This window comes from Patella vulgata, chromosome 1, assembly GCF_932274485.2.
Source record: "Patella vulgata chromosome 1, xgPatVulg1.2, whole genome shotgun sequence".
In the NCBI taxonomy this organism is placed as follows: domain Eukaryota; kingdom Metazoa; phylum Mollusca; class Gastropoda; family Patellidae; genus Patella; species Patella vulgata.
In genome coordinates, this window is record NC_065879.2 from 27,942,809 (window position 1) to 27,956,542 (window position 13,734).

The 13,734-nt window shown below is 35.9% G+C and overlaps 1 protein-coding gene and 2 long non-coding RNA genes across 3 annotated transcripts; all 3 read left to right on the forward strand.

The window, feature by feature from the left end:
* The first annotated feature begins 1,810 nt into the window (after positions 1–1,810).
* Positions 1,811–3,554, forward strand: LOC126823043 (uncharacterized). The gene is made up of 3 exons (XR_007681073.1): positions 1,811–2,116; positions 2,900–3,054; positions 3,317–3,554. It is a non-coding gene; the product is annotated as an uncharacterized LOC126823043 (long non-coding RNA).
* A 515-nt stretch (positions 3,555–4,069) lies between these two features.
* Positions 4,070–6,520, forward strand: LOC130012136 (uncharacterized). Its single transcript, XR_008787441.1, has 6 exons — positions 4,070–4,177; positions 4,664–4,760; positions 4,978–5,073; positions 5,359–5,409; positions 6,165–6,249; positions 6,461–6,520. It is a non-coding gene; the product is annotated as an uncharacterized LOC130012136 (long non-coding RNA).
* Positions 6,521–6,719: 199 nt separating this feature from the next.
* On the forward strand, positions 6,720–12,164 carry LOC126819480 (uncharacterized). The gene is made up of 7 exons (XM_050547580.2): positions 6,720–6,889; positions 7,459–7,597; positions 7,818–7,926; positions 8,853–8,925; positions 10,130–10,279; positions 10,802–10,941; positions 11,812–12,164. The coding sequence occupies exons 1-7, from the start codon at positions 6,740–6,742 to the stop codon at positions 12,053–12,055; spliced, it is 1,005 nt and encodes a 334-aa protein (XP_050403537.2). The 5' UTR covers positions 6,720–6,739; the 3' UTR covers positions 12,056–12,164.
* The last annotated feature ends 1,570 nt before the right edge of the window (positions 12,165–13,734 follow it).

Genomic DNA, 13,734 nt, shown 5'->3' on the forward strand with positions numbered 1-13,734 from the left:
ATCGACGCCCCTCCGGGATAAGGCACCCCACAAATTACGCCATTTTGGGCGCCCCATCAGTCAAGTTGTTGTGTTAATCGTGTGATTCATTTGAGGCACCTAACCATTTTCGTTTTCGCCTCCCTAAGTTTACATTTACCTACGAAGATCATTTTGTACCGTGTTTCATTCGGTCTACCGGTATTTTTATGTGATATATTTATCTTTTATCTCATACGTAGATGTCTTCTGATAACAAAGATAAAGATAGGTTTATTTATCAATATCAATGAAACTAGGATACATTGAATCAATACAGAGTTAAAATTTATTGGGTGTACTATACGAATTCGTCGATTATCAATAGAACAAGACAATTCTCGGAGAACGATATGATTTTAAGGTTTATCTTAGTTCTGACGGTGTTGTCAGTGGTGCAATCGGGTAAGTTTTAGCTGATAATATTTAATCGTCGACAAGCCAATTAAATTGTACCCAAATAAAACATATAAATAAAGGACACTGTCATTCACTTTGCTTTATGACACAGTATCAATAATTGACGGCAAACTTTTTGACAAATACACCACGTGCCCAATCAACGGCAATAGCAGTTATAAATTTACTATTGAAATACTCTGAATTATGTCAGATTATATTCTTCATGCCCCAATAATAACCCCAAAAGATATGAAAGAGTTCGTCGCCAAAAACTCCTGTGCAATGGAAGTTGGAACGTTGGCAACTTTATTAGTCCAATTGTAAGATTTGGATAGCTGTCTGTCTATATGCGGTAATAGAACAAAATGCTTCCTTGAAGGGATTGTTTCTTATCATCAAGAAAGTAATCCCACCAATACTTTGAACTTTCTGTACTGAACTCTATTTTCCATCGCGTTTAAAAAAAAGGCTTACAGTATCTGATCGTCATTTGAGAAATTTTAATCCATTGCCCACTACAATATTCTGAGAATTGTATCTCCAATGGGAACATCAGTCACAAAAGGTACAATACCGCTCAGTATTTATAAAGATATGATGAATTTAAAATTACAGACATTATTTATAATCTAGTAGTACCTATAAATATTGGGTGGAATCTTTGATGGACCTCTGTTTAGAACCATTGGTTTCAAACCAGTATATATAATCACAATAGGAAGTGACGAACGCAAAAGGAAAACACGAGTTATCCCTCTATATAACTGGCTGAAGTGACGGGTGATAACAGATCCATGGGCGAATTTCTGCTCACTTAAAATTCCTTCGAAGACCAAAAGTTGTTATATGAGACTGAAAGAGTATATCTGACAATTCAAAAAAGTAATTGCACGTCATTAGATAAGAGAACACGAGAAAAAATAGAAACAGTCCGTACATTCACGGGTGTTTATTCATTCTATACTTATAAAAACATGGTAATGCACGGACTTTTTCTATTTTTCTTTCATGTTCTCTTATCTAGCGAGAGTAAATTTTGTTTATGAATTGTCAGATATCCTATCACAGTCCCATACAACAACTTTTGGTCTTCGAAGGAATTACTAGTGAGCAAAAATTCGCCCATGTATCTGTTATCACCCGTCACTTCATTCAGTTATATAAAGGGATAACTTGTGTTTTCCTTTTGCGTTCGTCACTTCCTATTGTTGAAACATTGATTACTCATCTATCATAGCAATGATCTCTGTGATAAAATAATATTTGGAACGTGTTTAACCAGTTCTATCACATATGTGATAATGACTGGCACCAATATTGTCCTTTAAGCCGTGAAAAGAGTACTATAAATAAAAATGTAAACGACGGTTATCTCATTTAAACAGCTACGAAGAAACCAGAGTGGAAAGGTTCTTTTGGTGGTTTTAAGATCAACATCAATCCAGATGGAACCTATTCAATTAGTGTAAAAAATGTCACATGGTTAAACAGTGCGCCTACCTTCTTCCATGCTGATGGACTACGCCATGAAGCGGGCATTGATCTAAAATTAACGAATATAACCAGTAATGATGGCTCCGACAAACTTGGACATTGGACAAGGACCAATTTTTATTATCTTGCTGGAGCTGCTCAGATCGTTGCCTCCATAAAGACCTATATTAATGAATCAATTCCTTTGGTTCTCTTTAGTCAGGTTCGTCAATTTTGTTATGTTTTAGTTGCATATAGTTTAGATATGAATACAAAAGCAAAGTAAAGATTTGCTATCTATGTGAACTTCCCAAACGAGAAATGTTCAAGAAACAATAAACTCGTGCATGTCACCCGTGACACAAGTTATAAACGATAGGTCTAGTCCTTCGGATGAGACGAAAAACCGAGGTCCCGTGTATACATTGGAATGCACGTAAAAGATTCCTTGGCAGTTGGAATTCGATATAAGAGTAGGCGATAGTGCCGCTGCCCTGGCAAAATTTCCCTCATAGCACACTGTATGGCGTATGACCGTCTTCATTAGCCCAGTATAGGAGCAGAACAGTAGGACGTTAAACCCCATTTCATTTCATTTATAAACGATAGTATGACATCCGAACACCATCTACATTTCCCTACTGACTTTAATGTTAATTCCCGTTTCTTTGCCCAGTTCTAACATTTTCACAAATTTTCATGGAGTTGAGCGGTTTTTACCATAAAGGTAGCAACATATGGCGACCTTGGCCAAATACACGTATGGAAGTAGCATACAAATAATATTTACCAGAACGTGGCAGAAAACGTAAATTCTAACCCGTTTATTCAATTCTAAACCGGAAAGTCAACAAAAACCGCCATGCAAAAGAGTCTATAAATAAAGTCTATAATTCTGGCAAACCAAATGAACAGACTTATAAAATGAGGTCTAGGATTCTCAAAGGCCACCGGCAGCATAGTTTAAATTAAAACAATAAACTACATGTAATCTGTTTTATTGCAGCACTATGTTAATGGTGCCAGTTTCACTACTACTATAGATAAAGATTTTACTATTTCTTCTTTTCCTGGATTTAAAATAGAGAGAACAAAATTACCATTAGGTTTCTTGTCATATGGTGGAATTATGTTTGGAGACACAGAGAAAAAAATAGGAAAGTAAGTTCTCACTTTAGAAACATTAAATATTGATCACTGTGCCCTCCACATATAGTATTGCATGTGTAAAAGTGTACCACCTTCAATACAATGAACTTTTCAACAGCAAATTGATTAGAATTGATTGGGTGGACAATATTATTGGAACTTTCTGGCCGTCTGTCATTATCGTATACGATACTTATCATATTTGGTACATGCATTAGCTTAAATTATTCCCAAAGACTTTAAGAATAAAATGATGAGTTTTTGACCGTTTCAGCTGGAGTTATGACGGTCTTAAAATAAATTCTGGTATTAAAGGGGGACCACTGGCTTTGTTCGATTCTTCTGGGAACACGGTCATTATTTCCACGGCTAACAACTTCATGTCGACGTCTGTTTGGCAAGAGGATTTACGAGAGCTTGGAGGTGCTGTTCACTGGGGAACTATGGGTAGAGTAAATACAGTTCCGACTGGTCATACTGTAGATACAGTGATATTTTATCACAATGAAGGAATAAATAAGGTAACAGTAACACAACGTGATCACATAGTTGTAATACAATACGTAGATGTAGTGGCAGGCGGGGGGTGGGGCGGTAAGTAAATTTGGAAAGAAACGAGTGATTTGTGGCGCATATAGGACCCGAATATAACGTTGAATTTCCCTAGCTGCAACCTCACTATACTTCAACCGATAAAAGGCTAACATTTGCATGTTTCGTAAATAATAAGTGATCTTTTATACTCCTCCCCCCCCCCCCCGCCACCGCCACACCTGGATCCGCCACAACTTAAATGATACACAGATGTAGCAAAGACCCAAACTATGAAGATTGCTCTTTAAATTGTTCGACAAATACGAAATACCTATCATCGAAGTAGCTTGAACATGAATACAGAACCCGACGTTACTGAATTGAGAATAGCCTACTTTTTTTTATTTTTGGAACCTCTCCGACGTGATCCCATGAACTTTGGGACGTATTATTTAAGCTCACCATGGATTAAAAAAATGTTTCTGTGTGCTACAGGCTATGGAAGGATGGGGCGAATATTTACGATATCGTTATAATAGAGATGATAGTTATTTAAAATCTGATTTGACCATTAACTATTTAGGTTATTGGACTGATGCAGGTAAGGTTATATTATTTCCCTCTTTTTCACCTTTCATATGGGACGAAAAAAACACGTTGGTTTGCTCGTAAAATAACCCTTGACAGATGGATTCGAAATGATTCCAACTGGGCAGAATTTCCTCCAAGACACTCTTCATTAGCCCGGAAGAAACAGTAAAGTATAACGTTAAAATACAGTTCATCTAATTGCGCCCCCCCCCCTTGGGGTGGGTTGTGGGTGGGGCAATTTAGCAAGGTAATACAGATATACATAATGTAGATTTTTCAAAGACACAAGCAATCCAAGCATGCTTTTACTTGTATACTGTTGGACACATCTAATTTGCTATTAACCTTAGGGTTTCCCCATTCTTTACATCATGAAAACATACACAAAAAGATGTTTCAGTATTATCGTAGGAATTAACACAATGTTCTGCAACTCATCCCGTCCAAAAACAATGATGTATTAAAGTACTAAACATTAATATTTGTATTTTGTTAGGTGCGTATTATTATTATAACACAGAAGTTGAGAAGAATTATCAACAGACAATTTTAGATGTTTATTCCTATATTAATCAAATCAAAGTACCCTACAGGTTAGTACATAAACGACGATTGGATGTTTGGTGAAATTTTACAGTCTTAGTAAGGTTGCTTGCAGAAAATGAATTTTGTGACAGCAAGAAGTAATGGGTTAAAAGATAATACAATATACCTAATATCATGTAAGATTTAATAGCCGACTTTTCTCTCCGATCTTTCTATTCACTGAATTTATTGAGATGGTTAAAGAATATGCTAAATTATTCTCAGATATCTACAGTATGACTCGTGGTGGTATTATAAAGGCATAACTCATGGTGTTAAAACTTGGGTGGCACGTCCAAATGTATTCCCAGACGGAAGTCAGTAAGTTCGTTATATCATTTTAGTTCACTAGACATCACCTTTCTTTTACTTGTGATAACACTTTCATTACACATGTACTGTTTTATTTTAGCAAATTTGCTGATGCCACTTCTCGGTTTTTTCGAGTGTTTATGTAGCTAATATGTTTCTATATAGTTCGGATACAAATAATATTATCTGAGCATGCATCAAGGTTTCGTTATAAGATACATATTATCTAATATTTCTCATAGAAAAATATGTTGCATAAACTGCAATTGTCTTATTGTTGTATTTTAATTTCAGGTATATATTTAATAAAACTGGGTTACCTGTTTCAGCACATAATAGATATTGGTACTAATTACATTATCATATCTCTCGTACATGTATTTTATCAATTGCGCTTGGTTTGCTATATCCTTATCCCATTCATTTGCTTGCTCACACCTTTGACCGTGTCTGTGCTCGCACAAACAGTGCCCTTCTATTCTACTGCGGAAGTGGAAGCAACGCATATTTAAATTAAAGGGGCATTATGCAAGATTCTCGCTATAATAGTTAAAAAATAGATAATGAAGGGAATATATTGAAAATTTCAGTCAAATTACTTCACTCTGGGCCGCGTTATCGCCGTTACAAGATAATAAACATCATCTCGATTATCCACCCTTACGTTAAATCATTAACCGCAAATCATATTTAAATCTGTTCAAAATTTAGAGAATCCGATGACATCGAGAGTTAATTATGGTCTTGGTAATTTAATTAATGTCTAATCAATAATTTATATAACATTTAAGGCACAAATGAAATCGTGTAATAGTCAGATTTAGCTCTTGCATAATGCCTGTTTAAATTAAAACAGTTATGTTTTAATAGTAATGTTAGTTATACATTATTACAATACTAACATTTATGCTGCAAAATATTGCTAACATTTACCTGTTATTTCATTACTCACAGTTGTTTTATACATTAACAACGGTTATATTTCATTATATTAACACTAATTATGATTGGTTATTAACGTTCATTAATTGTATCAATAGAAAACGTTAATAATATTTATGTTTTATTATGTTAATAATAGTTTTACCTGTTATTGAAAGGGATAGAGATACAACGTATGCCCAACAAAATGGCGGAGACTATAAATTCATCGTCGGTCTTCTCAAGGCTGTTCCCATGGATGTGGTAAGAATTCTAAAATCTGGTGAAACTCATGTTAATAAATTATTTTTACTTTTGGCTGGTTAGCTGTTAAAAATACCAAAAGATGGGTCTCCCAAAAAATTTCAATGACCAAAGTCTGGGCGGAACATCTGGAAAATCAGACGTGTGCAAATAATACAACAAAGTACTAAAACACTTGTAAATAAAACTATATTATCTTATATTTTTACAGAAACTATGGAACCATATTTTCACCGAGGCGCGAAAGTGGGGATTGATCACATATGAACAGGTATCTATAATATGATAATACACTGAAAGACTGTTTGAAGAATGCAGTTATAATTGTTATATAGGTTAATTAGATAATGAATTTATTACACGTTCTTTTATTTTAGTTTGGATTCTTTGTCTATTGTTCATTGTGAAATTTGAAAAGTACAAAAACATCCGCCCGTGCTTGATTATTTTTTTTTAATTTTAGGATTGGTTAAATGATGAATTTTCTGGCATGGAAGCCTTTATCGCCGATATAAATAATGCTAAAATATGGCTAAATCTGATGGGACAAGGTGCTATGGAGAATAAAATAAATATACTTTACAGTATGTCTAATTCTAGACATGCCATGCAGACATTAGAAATACCTGTTGTAACCCAGGTACACGGACTCTTATATTAATAATGATTGAAATGAAATGGGGTTTAACGTCCCAGTTTTCTTCACAGGCTGGGCTAATGAAGACAGCAATCTCAGATCGTATTCGTTTCGTTTGTTTATAGTAAAAAATTTCGTTTTACTTGTTTTCACTGCACTAGGATTTTGAAGAGTTGTTAAATGACCCGCGTTATGCTGGATCTGAGGGAGTAGCCAATCAAGTGGTCTGTTGAGTCGAGTTCTTGTTGCCTAGCACGCGGAACTGTGGATAGACGTTGCATTTCCAAATACCCACTTGAAACACCGACGAGGATTGGTTAATCCAATGCTTGCCGCCTTACGAGTCAAAAGCCCAGTGTATGTCCTTTGTAACGAGCTCCCACTACAACGGTTAGATCTAATGGATAAGGCCCACTTCACCAACCCTAATCCTAACCCTGGACCTATCCCTAATACTTACCCTAAACTACAATCTCGCTAACAATCACGTGCCCTAAACTTATTTACATCTTGACGAAAGAGATAAATATATGACGGAGATGTTATATAAACATGTTTAATATACATTTTAGGCTCGTGCTAGTGATGATTACAAGCCTGGTAACAGCCAATGGAAAATTGGTATATCGTCCATGTTTGCCCATGCAATGGGCGTGGCACCGTTCAAAGATACGTTCTGGACAACGTCAACCCAGCCAGGCAATCCGTACAGTAAGTTACATCACATCCATATTCTGTATCTGTCCGTTGATTATGGTATCTTTAAAAGTCTCTTCTTTCTTAAAGGCGTGTTGTCACCTTTCTTAAAGAAAGCCGAACAACAAAACGTAATTCACTAGATTTTCTTTGGATGCCTTCGCAACCATTTCGGTGCCGTTAACTAAACCAAATTCACTGTTTGAACTAAACAGACCCTATATTTATTTTATAGATAAATCCGAACCCAATACCAGACTGCAAGGTTTCGTAGCTACACTAAGTACAGGACCAGTTGGACCAAGTGATAAAATTGGTCTACATAATGTATCATTAATCATGAGGTGAGGATTATCAGCCTTCGCTTCTCATAATATGAGGCGTCTTTCATATACCCAGTATGACCGCGGCAATGCTAATAATTTAACCTAAACAAAGGGAAGCTTATTATTAAAGTATTAAATCGAATAACGTTTATATGGGACAATATACTAACTAACTTTGTAATATTTTACATCATTTGAACTTGAAATATATCCAGTCCGTCGAAATTATAATATTATCAAGAAACCTTCAACTAGTTTGCAAAAAACCCTGATCCTACTAGGGGTGAACAGATATGCATAGCTGAACTTCAGTAGATTTTATTTCATATGACTAACGGATCGATTCCCGGCGGAATGAATCGCAGACTGTAAAGTCTTTACAGGGTTTTGCTTAAATGGACAATTACTCCGCGAGAACATTTGAGGTACCAGCTGTCACCATTTCTACTTGTTAGTGACCAATATTATACAAGATTCATGAACTACATACCGTATAATTCTAGTGTTAATGGGGCATGTCATTACGTTTAAATTCCACTCTTATCCATAATAGGCTGGTGGGCGGCTGAATGGTTAGCACGTGCGCACTGTATCATAAGGTCTGTCATGTAGTCAACTGGCGGGGTTTCGATTCCCCGGTTGTACGTGAGTAGGATCGCTTGTCCAACCTCGTGGGTTTTCTCCGGGTCCTCTGGTTTCCTCCCACTTCTAAAGACACCTATGCGGAAGCGAATTATTGAAATAAAATTGAACCATGCGTTAGTCCCGAAATGACCTAGTTTGTGTCGAGTGGACGTTAACCCTCTCTCTCTCTCTCTCTCTCTCTCTCTCTTATCCATAATTCCCGTCTTCATTAACCCAGTCTGAGCAGAACAGTAGTACGTTAAACCCCATTTTATTTCTTTTCATTTATCCATAATTATTACATTTATTTTGTTATAAAGATGTTGTAACGATGATGGCCTGATTTTAAAACCTTCCAAACCAGCCAGGGCCATAGACAGTCAGATTTACCAGGTAAATAATCCAGGACTATGGAGGTCCGTGAAAAACTGATTTCACCCCATTCTCGTTTTCGTTGACACCGAAATAATATTCCCATATCTAAACCCTCCACGTATATTAGACTCGCAAAACTAAAGAACCCAATGAAAAATCCACCCAGTACAGTCTAATGACGAAACTTCCAATCCAATCAATTCTCTAAATCTACTGCCCATCATTTTACAGATTACTATATGTAGTAATATCGGACTTCCTTGATGTGTTTTCTTCGTGATCGTAATATAAAACCACAGGTTAAATGGTTTCTGCAGCTTTATTATTAAACTGCTTGCAAGGCTTCTATGTTCCACGTAGAAATATCAGGGTGAGTTCTGATCAATTCCGCTCAACACCCTCCTTATTTCTGCACGTTATAGACTGACCTTGACGTTAATTTCCTTCCCAAATATGGAATAAACACCCCATTCTCCCAAGACCATGGGGGAATGGGGGGGGGGAACATTACCTTATTTGGTCTACCAACCCCATGTCATAAACAGATAGAATTTGATGGATATTTGACAATGGTTAGGTTTTCACCAAAATATCACTGTTTTTTTATATATAAACATGTCGTCCGCTTTTATTAGTACGTGGGTTTTGACTCTATAGAAAGAGTGAACCAACAATTAGTCAAAGACACAATATGGTCTAAGGACCAAAGTCTTACATATATCTCTTGCAACGTATTCTATTGTAAATGTTGGATCTCTAAAAAGAATATCAGTCCGGAAATGGTTCATTTTGGTCAATATTTACCAAGATATGATGCATTGGAAATTTCACAACATTGGCCATAAACCGCAAACTGTGTAGACAAGCCGGGGTCACCTTTGAATGTTGGATAAATCTTTTAATGCATCTCTTTTTAATCCTTGAGTGGCATTTAGCGATTGAGCACATTAAACGACAAGAGAATACTATATGTGTATAAACCAGTGATTATTTTTCCATATAAATTGTGTTGCATCGCTTTTAGTTAGATTGAAACCAAGTCGGGAGAGTATCTACCATTAATGTTTTGTTTTCTTAATTACATAACCAATTTAAGTATATACTTTATCGTGGATTAAGCCTAGAAAAGTTAGATATTGTCCGAGAATCACAATCATCAGCTTCCCTTATCCAGTGCTTCTCTAGAAATAAGATTTGTAATAAACTTTCATATTTCTGACAGTCTGCGTTTGGTAGTGGTGGTCCTATAGGAGAGGTGTGGACAACGTATTCTAATATTGGTATAATTGATGAAAGACATTTTGGTATTATTCTAGCAGCAGAAATAAAAAACACCTTTCATCTAACACCATCTCTAGCAGGTTTTGGCAATGTAAGTAATTGTCTGTTGAATTTGTTTGTCTTGTTTATCATAGAAATGAAATGAGATGGGGTTTAACGTCCCACTTTTCTGAACGATTGATTTATTGAAGACTGTCATAGCTGACGGGCTACTGGGACACATCTAGTACTACACTACTGACCGATTGAAAATCCCGAGGAGTTTTGTTGACCAAAACGGAGAAGGGACCCGGGACCATCTGGTTATTAAGGTCTACACTCACCTGAGTCGCTGTGCCTCTAGTATAGAAGACGCGTCTAAACTTTATATGCTTCAGACACATTTCCAAGATGGTGGCATTAAAAGACGCTATGAATTTGTTCATACATTAAGAAGAGATTTTGGGGATTTTTTTTGTCAGTTTGCCTATCGAGACTGGCAGCAGTAATGTAATTTATACCATAGAAACTTATTAACTTGTGTGGCATACTTTTAACGAATAGTCGTCATTCCCGTGGCCAGTGTCATGTTGTCGGCGTCTAATTATTTATATATTATTTGTTATTTATGTAGATAACTGGTTATAAAGTATTCTATATGAATAATCCACAACAACTTTTTGATTTCACAGAGAATTCACCAATAACGATAACTCCCGAATGCACAAATGTTGAGTTTTGTGTGTATTATATTTCACCAATTATAAAAACAAGGTATTGGATGGCTTATATTTTTTATGGTTCTATATTATCAGTTTATGCTCCGTTCGTGACAGTGCAGTCATTAGCAAGCTCTTTCAGGCACATTTCATAGAAACCACCGCATGGTTGTACGTGACCGGAAGTAGTAATGGTAGCGTAGTTTGGGTCATTAAATAATGGGTTTCCGCATGTATATCAGAAACTTCGAATTTTACAGCGTGCCTTAGTTCACTGTGTAGTACATAGACTATCCATAGCCCTACAGTTATTTGTTATACAGGCCAACTTATTTCGTTCCAGGAGGGTTGGCTGGCTGAATGGTTAGCGCTGTATCATAAGTTCTGTCATTGGATTGAATGGCGTGGTTTCGATTTCTCGGTGTACGTGACAATGAGTAGGGTCGCCTGTCCAACCTCGTGGGTTTTCTCCTGGTCCTCCGGTTTCCTCCTACTGCTAAAGACCCCTAAGCGCAAGCGAAATATTGAAATAAAATTGAACCATGTGTTAGTCCCGAAATGACCTAGTTTGTGTCGAATGGACGTTAAACCTCTCTCTCTCTCTCTCTCTCTCTCTCTCTCTCTATCTCTTATCCGTACGATTTACATGTGTTATAAAACATTCAGATGCGTCATATACCCCCAAAACATTAAATTAAACAGAATGTTAACAGAGATAGAGACATTATTTACCACAATGAGACTTTTAATTCTATTTTGATTTCCCTAAGCTATTTATTTTTTTTATATTTGATCATTATCATTAAGAAGTGGAATGCGCCACTTAGAATTGGTTAATGTGCCCCCTGAGGTACTTCTCAGCGTGCTTGCCACCCCCAGATCTACTTGTTATCGTGTTTTTGTTATTTTTAAAATTTTATTTCAGTCCAGAGATTGTCATTTTGGGTGAACTGTCAAAATGGGTTCCGGTTTCGCCGCAAAGAGTCCAAGAAATCAACCAATCTGACGACATTATAATTACAATCACTGGAAAACAAAGTGAATCAGTAACATTCAGTTTTTCTGTAGACGGTGTTATCAGGTCTATTAACTGTGTATTAGGAAGTAGTGGTACTGCTCAGATATACGTCCGGGCAATGTCTTGTGTATCAAGTGAATCTAGTCCTTAGTAATCTTAGACTTTTCTTGATAATTCAAATATAAAAAAAATAAAGTTTTCTAAAGATAGATTCATGTACAAATGTTTGTCTCCGAAAACCAAGGTTTTCTTTTACGAAGAATAACCATAACATACTCTGCTAGTGGTGTATTTGATAGAATAAAATATGCTAGTGGCGCTTGGAAAACGCCACTGGAGGTTAAAAGTATATTTTTGTAACGTTTTCAATACCCTAAAGGACAAATCACACTGTCATCAGAATGTGATGTGGTGTTACTTTAGGGGGATTGAGTGGTGGAGTAGTCTAACCGAAATTAAGATCTCTGTGGGGTTTCTCCTTGTAAAAAAAACCCTTTATCTCCAGTTTCGTCCCACTTAGTAAGATCTTTATGTCAGTAAATTATGGAAACATATCATGTTAATCTCACAGCGACCTTTTCTGTCACTCTTATTTCACAACATTTAATATACTGCCGGTGTCTTAAATTCCAATGGAGAATGTTGGAATACATGAGAAAATATTTCGATATTGATTTGTTGATTGAAGTATAACCATTTGCTACCTATTACTACATGTGCCTATAATATTTCCATTTGATAGAAAACGGCGAACCATCTCGAGTAGAGACGTCATATATATATATATATATATATATATATATATATATATTAGAAAGGTTGTCTGAAATAAACGACCATGTAGCTATTTCATGTGCAAAAAACTATGTCTAATCCGGTCATGCAGCGTCCCATCCCCCAGCTACTAAAAGTAGCGTTACTGTAGCTGTTGCACTACAGGAACACATATAGCGTTCACCAAAGTCACAAGAAAATTATTATTCGCTAAATGAACTAATTTTGGTGAGTCAACTTTACTGTGTTCCAACTAAATAATGGTGGCGTTTTAAATATTAAAATGTTAAATAATTTATAGCTCAATTAAACGCTGCTGGAGATAACAAAGCATTTATTGAATCACTTACAGCGGCATGTAAGAGTGGCTGATTGCGATTTAAGATTACTAAAAGTGCTTAAAGTTCAATCTCTAAGTTTGTGTTTACATGTATTTTTATTCCCAATACATAATCAATTACAATGGCACATGAAAGTCTAACACTCATGTCAAAGAAATTTTAAATCTTTTTAAAAATCCATAAAACCTTTCACGAAAAGATGTAAAAGTAGTTATATTTTTATAGACAACAGGATAATCACTAAAACATTGAATTATTTTCTTTCTATTAGAGATGGACATTTTATATTCATAGCGGTGCGATTGATAATCAAAGCGACTATGGGACAATATTCCCAGAAGATGTTCCAATCTTCAGAAGAATTTATTCAAATAGTTTCCATCGTGAAATGTGACACCCAACTGGCCCCACCATGACCGAGATATTTCAAATCAGAATAAAAGTCGCGAAACCTAATTAGGCATAATATTGTATCGAATGATTGTTCAATCGGAAAGTAGGGGTTAATTCATGCAGGCTGATAGATAACGCTTTTTGATTGCCGCCAAGGGAGATAATTCCCACCGTTCAACTGCCGACCAAACGAATAAATTGGTTAATTATTTGTTATAGCTGCTAGGGAAACACTAGTTAAATCTCGTGTGGTCTAAACATATAACCTTCTATTGTTTGTTAATTTAATATAGGATCCCCTTAATGATTAGCGGTCCATTTA

Coding starts and splice junctions, on each gene's coding strand:
- LOC126819480 (XM_050547580.2), top strand. CDS start 6,740: ATGGAAGCCTTTATCGCCGATATAAATAATGCTAAAATATGGCTAAAT. Junction 7,598..7,817: donor CCAGCCAGGCAATCCGTACA/GTAAGTTACATC, acceptor TTTATTTTATAG/ATAAATCCGAACCCAATACC. Junction 10,942..11,811: donor TCACCAATTATAAAAACAAG/GTATTGGATGGC, acceptor ATTTTATTTCAG/TCCAGAGATTGTCATTTTGG.